This window comes from Geospiza fortis, unplaced genomic scaffold (assembly GCF_000277835.1).
Source record: "Geospiza fortis unplaced genomic scaffold, GeoFor_1.0 scaffold129, whole genome shotgun sequence".
Lineage (NCBI taxonomy): Eukaryota > Metazoa > Chordata > Aves > Passeriformes > Thraupidae > Geospiza > Geospiza fortis.
In genome coordinates, this window is record NW_005054522.1 from 952518 (window position 1) to 967794 (window position 15277).

The window sequence follows — 15277 nt, forward strand, 5'->3', positions numbered from 1 at the left end:
GGATCATTGGGCAGCAAAGCTCACTGAACATCTCTCATCCAGAAAGTACACAGCTCAGGGCAACATGTAGGCAGTGCCTCCACTAACTTGAAAGGCCAAGAAGATCCAGTAAACAGGAACAGAGATTTTTATTAAAAAACAGTGAAATGCAAAACCATGAGCTCATAGGCCTCAGGAGTTGTTTGAGAGATTCATTACTTCATAACCATATCTGGTTATAACAACCAACACGTTGTTACTGTATTCCTGGAGTTTTGGAAGTGGAGGAAAATGAATCCAGTTTAGTTGTCAATGAATGAGCAGTGGGAATAGACAGCTCCTTTGCCAGCTCTGTCCCACCTGCACAGCCCATTATCAGCTCTCCAAGCTGAGTGTCCCTCTGCATTTGCCTTCCAGGGGAGCAAGAGCCCTTCACTGAAATCCTGCCACCATGCTGGGGCTGCTGCTGCTGCAGGTGTTGGCCAGCTGCCTCTGGCTGGGACACAGCGAGGTGGTGAACTCCTTTACAAGTTGTCCTCAGTTCTTCTATGCACGGATTCCCCCAAATGATGCCCTGAATCCAAAGAACCCAGCGTGGATCTGCCAGCGCTTCAGGAACTCGTATCACTATGCCACCCTGTATGACAGAGACAGGAGAATTCCAGTGTACTCTGCTTACATCTACCAGCCTGGACCTGGAAGCAGGTCTAGTTCGTGGTATGCTGAGCCTCAGGTAGGTGTTTCTCGTACAGCACATCACCCTCCAGCCACTCAGAGATGAGCTGCAGCATTCAACCCAACTTTTCTATTTCCTCCCACTTACCTTACACACATGCACACATGTACGCATGGACACACTGGACAAGATTCTTGTAATTGAACTTCAAACATCTTCACCACATGATTCCTCTGATGCATCTGAGACATCAGCAGCAGCATGAGATGAATCACATGCCAAAGGTGCCCAGCTCTCTGCCTTCACCTGACAGCAACAGCAAATCACATTACTTTGCATGACATGACAAAATCAAATGCTTCCCCTCCCTGTGCCCTGCTGTGCTGGGTGACCAAGGGATGGGGAAAAGGCATCCAGGAGAGGCGAAACTTGAGGGACCCACAGTCCTGCTGGGATCTGATCCCCGCTTTGCCCTGAGCTGTTCTGCATCCTTGGCAGAGCTTATCTGCTTCCAGTGATGTCTTAAACAGGCTTTGTGATTGGTGTTAGAGAAGTGAGGAGAAACTCAGAAGGGGGGTGAGATGGCCCAGAGACAAAGCCTCGAGGGAAAAGGCACTGGAGATGAGAGCGTCAGGTTAACTGTGGAGGGATTTCTGGAGTGACATTTCAGGCAGTGCAAAGTGAGGAGCATCAGTGTTGGTCCATTCAGAAGGGTGTGATCTCCATCCATGGGCAGTGACCCCTGAGCACCTTTGGCTCAGGCTTGGTGCAGAAGGATCCAGCAGACAGACAGAACTTCACAAGCTCTAGAGGAGACAAATGTCCTTCAAGACAAACTTCAGTAAGACAGGCCAGGCCAATTAAGGAACAGAAGAACAACAAATTCTGGACCTTTCTATGAGCAGAGTAGGAGAGATTTTGGTGAAAATGTGCAAGGTCATAATGTCCAGTTCCAGAGGAAGGCTATATATGCTTCCCTAAAGATGAACAACAAGGTATTGAAGTTATGAAAAAATAACCACTTGCACTTGTTACTCACATGAACACAAGCAACTAATTTGGTCTTGCACCACTGCAGTCTCCACATTAGGGAAGGATAAAAACTTCTGGTTTTTTGTAGAATCATAGAATCATAGAGTGTTTTGTGTTGAAAGGAACCTTAAATATCATCTCAATCCAAACCCCCTGCATGGGACAGGCCACGTGCCACCAGACCAGCATGCTCCAAACCCATCACTGGCTTTATCTTCCTACACCCTGGACACAGGATACCTGAAAAACCTTTGATTTTGGTAACGTTCTCCAGAGGCATTTTTGGAGTATTTCGTTTTCAGAGGAGTCTTTTGGGATTACAGGCTCCTCTCAAAAGCTGATGTTTTTTATTTTCATATCAATGATGCTGCAGAAAATGCTCCCTGGCCCAGATCAGCTCTGAGACACATTCCCAGCACTGCTGTAACAGATTCCATTCACAATGAGATCTTTTTGCTTATTGAGCAAAACTGTTCATTCTTGAATCAACTGCAGCCCTCCCAGGGAAGCCTCAGCTCCAGGACTGATTTCCTGACACTTCTCCCTGTGTATGGGGTTACAGGAGGCAACCTCTGATGTCCCAGGACTGGGGTGCACCTGTAGCAACCCCACATAAAATCACAGAATCACAGAATCACAGTGTGGTGTGAGGGGATCCAGGGAGAGCCCTGGGCAGATTTGGGCTGTGGAGACAGGAGGAAAGAGAAGCAGATTTGGCAGGGGAGGTGTCCCACCCAAATCACCTTTCAATCCTAGGTGGGGAAATGCTCCTTGTCTCATACATCCATGCTCCCAGCACAGACTGCAGGCTGGATCACAAAGGTCACAAGTCAAACTGAGAGCAGTCAGATTCTGAGCTGCTTGCTCTTTAAAGCTCTTGTGTTCATGTGGGTTGGTCACGTGTATGATTTCTCTCAGATTCATACATTTTCATACACTGAGATGACAATAAATGGAATTTGGAGCATCAGAGCCTTCTGCTCTATGGAAATCTGTTTCATTACATGCATCCTCAGTACTGACACCTTTTCCTCTTCCTACCCTGTCAAGCTGATCAACCCAACTTATTCCAGGGATATAGATACAGAGAAGTCCATCAGTAATCGATACAAGATCACTCTACAGCAAATTGGCCAGAGTCAGGCTATCAACCAAGACTACAACAAGCTCCAGGGTTTGGACCGTGGTCACTTGAGCCCCAGTGGCCACCAAAGCGGCAACAACAGCAGGTGGGCTACCTTCACCCTCACCAACATAGTGCCCCAGAACAGCACACTCAACAAGGGCCAGTGGAAAGACTACGAGAACCAAACGATGGCTCAGAATACCCAGGGCTGTAGAACAACCTATGTGATCACGGGTGCTGTGCCAGGGAACACCTACATCTCCAATAACAGGGTTAATGTACCCAGCCACATCTGGTCAGCTGCCTGCTGCCAGACCAACACTGCCATGAAGACTTGGGCGGTCATTGCTGGAAACAACATGAACCAGGTGCAGAACCTCACACGGGCACAGCTGGAGGCCAACTTGACCCAGCTCTATGGGAGGGGACAGGTTTCTCTGTTCCACAGTGCCTGTCCCCCGTAACAAACCTCATATCCTGGGTGGAAAAGGCTCATGAGCTTTTCCCACGTGTCATTAGAATCACAGAATGCTTTGTGTGTTATGGGACTTCAAAGATCATCTTGTTCCATCCCTTTCCCTGTGCAGTGACACCTTCCACTACACCAGGTTGCTCCAAGCCCCATCCAACCTGGCCTTGAACATTCCAGGGACGGGACAGACACAGCTTCTCTGCTCACCCTGTGACAGGGCCTCACCACCCCCTCAGTATAGAATTTCTCCCTAACATCTCATGTAACTGTGCCCTTTGTCAGTGTGAAACCATTCCCTCTTGTCCTGTCACTCCATCCCTTTGTCCAAAATCCCTCACCAGATCTCTTGGTGAACTTCTAGGTAGTGGAAGGGGATTGAACTTCTCTCCACAGCCTTTTCTTGTCAAGGCTGAACACACTCAGCTGTCTCAGCCTGTCTCCAGAACAGAGATGTTCCAGACCTTGAAACATCTTCGTGGCCTCCACTGGACTCCACTCCAGTATATTTTTAGTCCTTCTCATTTTGTGGGCCCCAGACCTGGACACAGCACTCCAGGTGCAAGGACAAGATTCTGGACAACCTGCTCTAGATGACCCTCCTTGACCAAGGGTATGGACTAGAAGATTTTGAGTGGTCCCTCCCATACTCAACAATTCAGTGATTCTGTGATCCTGAGACATATTTTTGTTTGCTTGCTTTTGAAACTGCACCTTGAGAGCAGCACCTGTGGTATCAGACAGGCAGGATGAGGCATTAGATATAAAGGAAGCTTTGAGCAGCCAAAGATAAATTTCTGTGATGCACTGTTTGGATACCTGAATTCTCTGCCCTGCTTCTGAAGCTTTTCTGCAAAATTATAGGGAACTGATTTGGGGAAATGCGTTCAATGCATTCAATGTATTCAATGTATTCAATGTATTCAAAGTATTCAATGTCATAATCAAAAGATCATCACAGGACAGATCATTTACTTCTTGAGTAGTTCACAATAAAAATTATTTGCTGCAGTCCTGGTTTGCAGGGTCATCTCATGTATAAACCACAAGTTCCTTCTTGCTGAAATTTCTACTACCAATAATGTCACAGTTCCCAGGACATCAGTGCTATTTCAAGCTGAAAGACATCCCAGTACTTCAGGGGCTGCCTCTGACTTGCTCACCCACCTCTGCACACTGGCTGAGGCTTGAGACCACACTCATCCTCATTCCTGCTCATCCCATGCCCACTGCTTCAGCTTTCCAGGCTCTGGAACTATGAGTGATTGACCAACCCCATGAATCCCACCTCCATCACCTCCTTGGGCTGTCCTGGGGACCTCTACCCCTGGCAGTGCCCAGAAATGCCCTGTCCTCCACAGCAAGCTTGTGAAATACTTGGGAAGCCAAAAAGAAGAAGGAATCAGTTTCACAGAATTACTGAATGACAGAATTCAAGGTTGAAATAGACCTCGAAGGTCACCCTGTTGCACCATCCTGTCAGCACTACCACTGTAAACCTTAAACCACTAATCCATATCACCCAGTGCCAAATCCAAATGCCTCTGAAACACCTCCAGGAATGGTGACTCCAGTACCTCTCTGGGCAACCTTTTCCATTTTCTGACAACATGACAGTTGAAAGTGTTTTTTCTAACATCTAATATGAATTTCCCCTGTCTCATCTTAATGCCTTTTCCTCTAGTCCTCTCACTACTGGCATGGTGGAAGAGACCAATTTCAACCTCATTACAACCTCCTTTCAGGCAATTGAAGAGTGCCTTCAGCCTGCTCTTTTCGAGACTAAAACGTAATCCTAACATCTAATCTAGCTCTGCCTTCTGTCAGTTTAAAGCTGCTCCCTGTTGTCCTGTCACTTCAAACCTTTCTCAAAAGCTCCTCTCCATTGAACCACTCTCAGGTAGTGAAGGAGCTCTAAGGTCTCCCAGAGCCTTCTCAGCAGAAGGCTTTGCATGAATAAGGGTTCTTAAAAAGCCTTTGCAATCAGGCAGGGGAAAATATGCAGGCCGACCCTACTAATTGTGTTCTGAGAGGCTGCAGAAGAGCAGACTGAACATCTGGGTGTACTCAGAGACAGGCCAGTCAGTCTCATGCCACAAGAGATGTTCTGCCAGGAACAGAAACACTTGTAGGTCCCCATTCATGGGGAATGAGGAAATTAACAGATAAGTCACCAGACCCAGTTATTTTCTCCTGACACATGATGCTGCAAGAACCTGGGAGAAATCCTGAGGACATTGCAAATAGCAACTGTCACCCCACTTCAGGGTGGTAAGGAACCACCCTGAATAATAACAGAAAACCTTTCTTTTCAGTGAAATTCCCTGTTTATGACAACGGGCAGATTTATGACTGGGTATATATTGCACTGGGACTCCTGAGGGATCAGCCAAGTGTTTCTCCAGGGAGAAGAAGAAAGGAACTCTTCAGTGAGACTCTGCTTCAAGGTAAGCTCTTGCTCCTTTCTCACCATTTACTCCAACGTTTCAGGACTTTCCTGAGCTTTGGAATAAATATATATAGGCAAAGCCTAGGCTGGAGTTGCTGAGCTCCAACATCTGCTCTCCAAGGAGCAAGGAGAGTTTATGCATGCACTGAATTTTGCAGCTCTTTAACACTTTCTGTAAAGGAGGATAGAAGGAATGATTTGGGAAAGAAACTCAAGCCAAGTCACCTGGAAAATTAACACCAAACTGTTCAATAAGAAGGAGGGGTGAGTTTATTGAGCACTAAAACTCCACCCAGGACCTTGCAAGAGGCCTCTGGACAAACACAGGTGGCTGAACTCCCAGACGAACCCCCTCTTAACACTGTGGGAAATCTAACAGCTCTGCCTACTTGGAGATCATATAGAAACAGCCAGTCTGAGACTGCAGCAGAGGCATTTGAGACTCCTCTGCCACTTTGGGGCTGCAAGCAGAATCCTCTGACGCTCTTTCCCACGGTAGGCTGGTTTCTATATATCTGATATTGAGTTAGACATAAGGTTAGCTAAATATATTTTAAGCTTGTGGACGGGATCATACAAAAGGACTTTTCAGGAACTTCTCTACTTAATTTGGGGCAGCTATGGGCATGTTCTGCAGAGTACTGTAAAAAGTCACCACTTCTTGTTCCTGTTCTTAGTTTCCAGCTTACTGGTCACAGGGTTGCTAAAGAGAAAAAGGACCAGATGTCTTGCATCAGAGCCAAGGGTATATGTAGCTTAACACCCCAATGTCAGCTGAGAGGCAGGAGCCCAGGTGGATGATTTGGGGTTCAGTATTGGCTCTGACTGGAAGAGCTGAGTGTCTGTGTGAACCTGGATGGGGCCAGAGAGCTGTAGGAAGAGCAGCATTGCTGTTCTTTGCCTGCCCAATGGCCCATGAGATTAAAGCCCAGCTCAGCGTGGCAGGGGGCTGAGCTGAGTCTGTGCCCAGCTGCAGGTGTGTGCTGTAGGAAGGTGCTGAGAGCAGGAAGGAGTGAGAATGGCCTGAAACTGAGTCAGAGAAGATTTAAGCTGGATATCAGGAAGAAGTTTCTCACCCAGAGGGTGGTTGAGCCCTGAAACAGGCTCCCCTGGGAAGTGGTCACATCACCACACCTGCCTGAGTACAAAATGTGTTTGTGCAATACTGTCAGGTACATGGTTGGATTTCTGGGGCTGTCCTGGGCAGGGCCAGAAATTGGACCCAATGATCCTGATGAGTCTATTCGAACTCAGCATGTTCTGTGATTCTATGAGATCATGTTTGGAAGTAGGGGCTTCCTGGCCTGTTTTGTTGAAGGATTTATTCTCCAGTGCCAGTGCAAAAGCTGAGCTCTGAATTGAGCTGAAATAGGTTGGAAAAGGTGACCTTGTCCCAGTGCCATATCTCAGTTCCATGATAACTTTGCTGTGAGAGTTGTTTAGGCATTGGGTGAGTTTGGAACCACCCTCAGACAGACTATGCCCCCACCATTGCCTCCTCTGGGCACCTAAAACCTATTTTAGATTTCATCCTCTCATGTGAAAAAGGGAGATTTACTCAAACCTTCAGTGTGTGTTCAGTCTGTTACTGCCACAGGAAAGCCAAAACCCTTCTCAGCCTGTTGGTGTCCTGTGGTAGGGACCCTTCACTGAGCAGTTGTCTGGGTGGAGGGTTTGACTGACTTGTTCAGGGTCACACACCAACCAGAGAAAGACCTCCTGGGTCTCCACACCTTTACCCACTGCCAGAAACTGCCAGTGCCCCTGAAGGACTCACTTTAACTGTTTACAGAATAACACTATTAATAAAACTGTGACAGGTTGAGGTTTGAGGCTTGCCAGTGAAAGTATCTGACTGCAAAGAGATATTCAAAGTGAGATATTAATTCAGAACAACATACTAAGAAGCTTTAATCCCCAGCAAAAGCTGGCTTGAGGTAATCATTCAGCATGCATAAAGCAGAATTCTTATCCAATAGGCATCTCTGAGGGAGAGAAGGCAGGTGCAGCCCAATTGACCCCAGAAGTTACAGTGGAGTCTTCCATAACTTCTCTCCATTTTTAATTCACTTTTATACTATTTCTTTACATTTAGGTGATGCTTGCATGTAGTCATACATCTTTGTCAGTGAGAGGCTCTCATGCCTTGGGGCTGGATATCTCAGTAAAGTACCTGCAGTAACCTTGGGATGGGGATGTGCATCAGTCCAAGGAGAGGAGTTTTGCCATGGTTGCTGATTCAGCAGCAGGACATCTTCATTTGACTTCCATGGTTTTCAGTTGTCATGCAGATTATCAGCTAGAAAATGCCACCAAGGATTTTGACAGAGCCTGGCCTCTCCTCTGCAAGGGTTTTGACAGAGCCTGGCCATGGTATCTCCACTCCACCTGCTGTTTAGGCCCACCTTAGATATAGTCCTCCTTGTGTGTGGGAGGCCAGGTATGCTGACTGTATTTCATCCCGGGAGGAGCAACTGCATTTTCTCCTGTAACTTGCCTACCACTATCCTTTTATCCCCAGTCATCTCCCTGCACAACCCTATAGCATTGATGATTTTTCCATATCCAGGAGGACAGAAGTTACCCTCCCCTTAGTCTCTCATAGTCCCTTCCTCTGCATTTGCCTTCCAGGGGAGCAAGAGCCCTCCAGTGAAATCCTGCCACCATGCTGGGGCTGCTGCTGCTGCAGGTGTTGCCCAGCTGCCTCTGGCTGGGACACAGCGAGGTGGTGAACTCCTTTGAAACTTCATGTCCTCAGTTTTTTTTCCATGAAATCCCCCCGAACGAAGCCTTGGAGCCACAGAAACCAGCCTGGATCTGCCAGCGCTACAAGAACCAGTATTACTTTGCCACCCTGTACGACAGGAAGATGCGTATTCCTGTCTACTCTGCTTACATCTACCAGCCTGGACCGGGCAAAAGACCTAAAACTTGGCTGGTTGAGCCTCAGGTGAGTATCTCCTGTACAGCACATCACTCTCCAGCCACTCAGAGATGAGCTGCAGCATTCAACCCAACTTTTCTATTTCCTCCTCTAAACACATGCAAATGGACACACTGGACAGGATTCTCCTCACTGAACTTCAAACATCTTCATCACATGGTTCCTCTGATGCATCTGAGACATCAGCAGGAGCATGAGATGAATCACATGCCAAAGGTGCCCAGCTCTCTGCCTTCACCTGATAGGAACAGCAAATCACATTACTTTGCATGACATGACAAAGTCAAATGCTTCCCCTCCCTGTGACCTGCTGTGCTGGGTGACCAAGGGATGGGGAAAAGGCATCCAGGAGAGGCGAAACTTGAGGGACCCACAGTCCTGCTGGGATCTGATCCCCACTTTGCCCTGAGCTGTTCTGCATCCCTGGCAGAGCTTATCTGCTCCCAGTGAAGAGTCAAACAGGCTTTGTGATTGGTGTTAGAGAAGTGAGGAGAAACTCAGAAGGGAGTGAAATGGCCCAGGCACAAAGCCTCGAGGGAAAAGGCACTGGAGATGTGAGAGTCAGGTTAACTGTGGAAGGATTTCTGGAGTGACATTTCAGGCAGTGCAAAGTGAGGAGCATCAGTGTTGGTCCATTCAGAAGGGTGTGATCTCCATCCATGGGCAGTGACCCCTGAGCACCTTTGGCTCAGGCTTGGTCTAGGAGGACCCAGCAGACAGACAGAACTCCAAAACCAACAGAGATCTCACAGATGTCTTTCAGTCAAACTTCAGAACTTTAGGAAAATAGGCCAATCAAATAATGGGCACAAAAAGAGGAAATTCATGTCATTGCTAAGGACAGAGGGGCAGGATTGATTTAGGTGAAAATGAACCGCAGAAGAAACCCATATGCAGTGTTCTAAAGGAAAGCTAAATATTATGCACTAAACGTGAAATTAATTTCTGAAACAAAAAAAATATTTGCAGTTTGATTGCATTTTGAGTTCCTCATAGGAACTCAAGCAACTAATCTGGTATTGTACCACATCAGGAGAAGACAAAAAACAGGATCTTGACACTCAGAGACTTCTGCTCTAGGGAAATCTGTTCAATTATGCTCATCCCCAGTACTAATACCTTTTTCTCTTTATTTCCTGTCAAGCTGATTGGCCCAACTTATCCCAAAACTATGGAAAAAGAGTGGACACTCTTAAATCGATACAACGTCACCTTAGAGAAACTCAGCCAGAGCCAGGCTATCCTTCATGACTACAAGAACCTGACAGGTTTGAACCGGGGCCATTTGAACCCCAATGGCCACCACGATGACTACAGCAGCAGGATGGCCACCTTCACCCTCACCAACATAGTGCCCCAGGATGAAAAACTCAACGGCGGCGCCTGGAACAACTACGAGCAGCAAACGATGATCAGGAGGACCCAGGGCTGTAAAACCACCTATGTCATCGTGGGTGCTGTGCCTGGGAACAACTACATTGCCAAGGGGAGGGTTAATAAACCCAGCCACCTTTGGTCAGCTGCCTGCTGTGTGGTGGACAACAACTACATAAAGGCTTGGGCGGTCATTGCTGAGAACGACAGGAACCAGGTTCAGCTCCTCACACTGGGAGAGCTGGAGGACACATTAACTGAGCTCTATGGGAGGGGACAGGTTTTTCTGTTTGACAGTGACTGTCCCCGAGAATAAGCCTCACATCCTGGCTGGAACAGGCTCAGGAGCTTTTGCCACGTGTCATAGAATCACAGAAAGGTTTCGGTTTGAAGGAATTTCAAAGACCATCCCTGTAGTCTCAGCTCCTGAGCCATGGGCAGGGACACCTTTCACTATCCTTGGTGGCTCCAAGCCCTGTCCCATGCTAGTAAGTTTCTTTGTTATGAAGTTGTGGTGTTGGAAGTTCAAATTTATTTGTTCCAGTTGTCCCCCATACATATGGGTTTGTCCCTGATCAATGTCCACCCACTCCCCTGTCCATCTACCTAAAGACCAACCCCTTATTCCAGAGTCTTCTTCCCTGCCACTCAGGGAGACCCTGCCCTCCTCCTTTGTCCATCGCAGAAACCCCACCTTTGTTTCCAGAAACTTCTGCATCCATCCTGGATCCCTTGAATACCTATTGGTCTGCTTGGCCTGCTCTCCTCCCCTGTTGTGTCCCACTGAATGTCATGATGTGTACCCTGCCTTGTGCCCCTCCCCAGGTGTCTCACCATTGGTCCAAGTTTATATCCTCCCCATGTTCCCTCTGCCATACTTGAGATGCTGTTACGCTGTTAGAACTCTGTCACTTGTCCCTGGATCCTCTCCTGTTACAGTGTCTTGACAAGTGATCCCTCTCTTTCCTTCACTCTGGACCCTTGACTCAGGATTCTAGCAGCAGCCACACAGAGCAGCTTTGCTGCCTCTGAGGGCGAGGCAGCCCTGCTTTACTGCTACCCAGAGCAGCCCAAGGGGCAGACAGGGAGTAGCCACTCTTGGCACGGGCCAGGAGCTTGGGCTAGCTGTGGTCATCTCCAAGCGGTCAGCCTGTGGCATTGTCCAGCCTGGCTTTGAACACTTCGAGGGATGGAGCAGCCCGTGGCACTGTCCAACCTGGCTTTGGACACTTCCAGGGATGGAGCAGTCACAACTCCTCTGGACCACCTATGCCAGAGTCTCACCACTCTCACAGTAAAGAATTTCTTCTTAACATCTAATTTAACCCTGTCTGCTTTCGGTTTAAAGCCATTCTCTCTTGTCCTGTCACTCCATACCCTTGTCCAAAGTCCCTTTCTCATTTAAAACCATTTAGACACTGGAAGGTGTCCAAATTCTCCCAAGAGTCCTTTCTCCAGGCTCCCTCACCTGAAGCTCTCTCACCCTCTCTCCAGAACAGATGTGCTCCAGCTCTTGGAGCATCTTTGTGGCCTCCTCTGGACTCCAACAGCTTTGTCACCTTCTTCTGTTGTGAAGATCCCAGAGCTGGAGGCAGCCCTGCAGGTGAGGTCTCACTAGAACAGAATACAGGGGGACAAATGGATTGTAGAAGGGAGCAAGACAACCCAAGGCTCCCAAAGATCTCTGATTAATTTCCAGGAAGGTCTGAGAGAGCAAATGTCACATGATATCTGTGTTCCATTAAGAAGTGAGAAACCTGTTTTCAGGTCAGGAGAATTTATATATAAAAGGATACCCACTGCCACTTGCTTATAGAGTAGTTTAGGGACTAACATAACAATTTCCACGCCAAGTGTGTAATTTACTAATAAAACCTTGTGGAATTTTACGTATCTTCTGATTTTTGTTGTTCCTTTTGACCATGAACATTTAGGGATCTTGGGGGGAGTCCCTTTTCCTTGAAAATGGTTTTGTGGGCAGAATGGGAGCTTCAGGCAAAGGTTAATAGAGAAACTTTCCTGTTGAGTCACGAGCTGCAGAAAGGACTCCCTGGCTTGGTAAACTCCTTCTCAGGGAGATGGATCCAATCTTAGCCCCAGATTTTGTCAATTGTTTCCATCTAAAGGATTATATAGATGTAATTGAAACTTTATGCAACCTGTCCCATAGGTTTAAGGATTGCAAACCATGCATATTTATGTAATTATATATTATTTAGGATTATAATGATAAGGCAGAAATATGTTAATCAGAATTATTTAGTTCACAGTATGGAAGCTATAACTATTAGTATAATATTGTGCATTCTGAAGCACAATATATTAAAGCAGTTATATTAAAACCAGCAAAAACAATTAAATAGAGATCGCCCATACCAATGACCATGATCAAATCTCATTGGCTCAGCCGCGAGAAGTGACCTTGAGAGACATCTCCACTCCAAGGAGGAATCTCCACACACACACACACTCCAGGAGGGTGTGTGCCTGGTGTGCAAGAGCTAGAGAAAGCAAAAGCCAGTGTCTACTTCACATCAACAACGATGTTCAGACACTCCCTGGGAAGCAGGGCACAATTCCTCTAGAAGGCCAGCATTGAAAACTCACACACACCCCTCCTTCATTCTCTCTCCCTTAGCTTATATATCTGAGCTGAAGTCATATGGCATGAAATATCCCTTTGGCTAATTTAGGTCAGCTGGCCTAGTTGTGTCCCCTCCCAGGATCTTGCCCACTCCCATTCTCTTTGATGGGGGAAGGAATGTCAGAGGGACAGTGCTGCTTTGCAGTAGCCAAAACACTGGTCTCTTATCAACATCTGTGCAGCTACCAGCACAGCAGTGTAAGGGCTGTGACCTTCACCTTGCTCAGTCCCAACACAGACATTCACAATAAAGTTTACTTGCTGCAGTGCTGGATTGCAGGTTCACCTCATATATAACTCACAAGTTGCTTCCCACTGAAATTTCCACCAGCAGTAAAGTAACAATGCCCATCCTTGCAGGAGGTTCAGTGTCCAAACACAACCAGAGGATGCTGTAACACCCGCACAAGTGTTGGCATCACACTCCACACACTTCTCCAACGAGTGAGGATGAAAAAGTGGGTCAAGGTGCCAACAGCTCATACAAGATATCCCCATGGATCCTGCAATGAGACTGCAAATTTGATGTCCTTACTCTTGATCCTTTGAGGGTGGGGTCCTGTGCAACAGAGTCCCATGGGTTCTGTGAGTTCAGGTTTATGTGGGATTGCCCCACTTTTCCCCTGGGAGGGGTTTTACATGGGGTCATGCAGCACTGTGGAGTTGGGGGACACTTCGGGGTCTTGGATGGTTTATGGCCCCTTCTAATGATGTGACCACTGTTGGGCCCTGCTTTGTTCTGTCAGTTGGGCTTCATCAGAAAGGAGGAATTTGCCCCACCTCCACCAGATCTGCTTCTTCTTGGCCTTCTCCCTCATTCTGGCTAAACCCCACTTTGTTTAAGACATCAGTCCCAGGTTAACAGAGACAAAAGAAACTACAAGACTCAACCAGTTTGTTTAAACAAATTTTGGTCTAACACACTTCTTCTGGACACTTATGGTTGTAACAACCAACTCATCATTCTATTTTTCCTGGACTTTTGGAAATGGAAGAAAATTAGTTCAGTTGAATTTTGAGTGAATGAATGATCATTGAATCACAGAATATTTTGGGTTGGAAAGGACCTTAAAGACCAGCTACTTCCATGCCCTGCCATAGGCAGGGACACTTCCACAATCCCAGGTTCCTCCAAGCCCCAGCCAGCCTGGTCATGGACACTTGCAGGGATGGGGCAGGCTCAGCTTCTGTGGGCAGCCTGTGCTGGGGCTTCACCACCTCCACAGTCACAAATACCGTCCTAATATCCAGTCTAAACCTACACTCCTTCCATTTCAAGCTCTTTCACCCTGTCTAACACTGCCTTAAGGGAAATATAGTTTGGATACTAGGTAAAAGTTTTTCACAGAAAGTTCTGCAATGGTCTGCGCGGGGAGGTGGTGGAGTCACCATCCCTGGAAGTGTTTAAAAAAAATTGGATGTGGCATGCAGTGCCATGGTTTAGTTTAGATGTTGGGACATGAGTTGGACTCGATCATCTTGAAGTTCTCTTCCAACCAAGTCACCCTGTGCATTCTGTCCCAATGGTGTGGTTTAACCCCAGCCAGCAGCCACGCCCCACGCAGCCGCTCCCTCCCTCCCCGACCACCGGGATCAAGGAGAGAACTGGAAGGGGAAAAGCTGGAAAAATCCTGGGTAGAGATAGAGATAGTTTAACAGGGAAAGCAAAGGCTGTGCACACAAGCAAAGCACATCTAGGAATTCCTTCACCATTTCCCACTGATAGAAAGGTGTTCAGCCATGTCCAGGAGAGCAGGGCCCTGTCCCACCTAACAGCTACCTGGGAGGACAAAACCCACCACTCCAAATGCCCCCTCCTTCCTCCTCCTTCCCCTCACTTTATATCCTCAGCATGCTGTCACAGGGTCTGGAATATCCCTCTGGTCAGTTGGGCTCACCTGTCCTGGCTGTGTCTCCTCCCAGCCTCCCAAGCACCCCCAGCCTCCTTGCCCGCCTGGCAGTACAAAAAGCCCAAAAGGCCTTGGCCTGTGAAAGCTCTGCCCAGCAGCACCAGAAACATCTCTGTGTTATCAACTCTGTGTTCAGCAGAACTCCAAAACACAGCCCCGTCCCTGCCACTGTCAAGAAAATTAACTCTGAACCCAGCACACCTCTCAGCTCCAAGGCCTTGTGCACAGTCTGTCTCCAGCTCTCCTGTAGACTCCTAAAGTACTGGCAGGTGCTCTGAGCTATCCCCAGAGCCTTCTCCTTCCCAGGCTGCTGGGATGGAGCTGTCACACAGCCATGGCAACCAGGCAAGAGAATATTTGTAGCCTGGCCATGCAGCAGCAGGTGCAGCTGGTGGGAGTGAGGAAATGATCAAGGCAGTCGCCAGACCCTGTTAACTGACCCTGACATGCCATACTGCAAGGCAGGAAATTTGGGAGAAATTCTGAGGAAACTAAAACAATGTCAACATATTTCAGAGTGGGTGTGAACAATCTTTCTAAACAAAAATAGAAAACTTCTCTTTTCTGTGGAATTCACTGTTTACCAAAAAGTGCAACGTTATGACTGGCTATATAGTTAACTGATCCTGACATACCATACTGCAAGTCAGCAAATTTGGGAGAAATTCTGGGGA

The 15277-nt window shown here is 47.5% G+C and overlaps 2 protein-coding genes across 2 annotated transcripts; both read left to right on the forward strand.

Moving 5' to 3' along the window:
- The first annotated feature begins 430 nt into the window (after positions 1-430).
- On the forward strand, positions 431-3277 carry LOC102040406 (endonuclease domain-containing 1 protein-like). The gene is made up of 2 exons (XM_005429102.1): positions 431-712; positions 2738-3277. Exons 1-2 carry the CDS (start codon positions 431-433, stop codon positions 3275-3277), a joined length of 822 nt encoding a protein of 273 aa, XP_005429159.1.
- Positions 3278-8396: 5119 nt separating this feature from the next.
- On the forward strand, positions 8397-10365 carry LOC102039727 (endonuclease domain-containing 1 protein-like). Its single transcript, XM_031063699.1, has 2 exons — positions 8397-8681; positions 9820-10365. Exons 1-2 carry the CDS (start codon positions 8397-8399, stop codon positions 10363-10365), a joined length of 831 nt encoding a protein of 276 aa, XP_030919559.1.
- The last annotated feature ends 4912 nt before the right edge of the window (positions 10366-15277 follow it).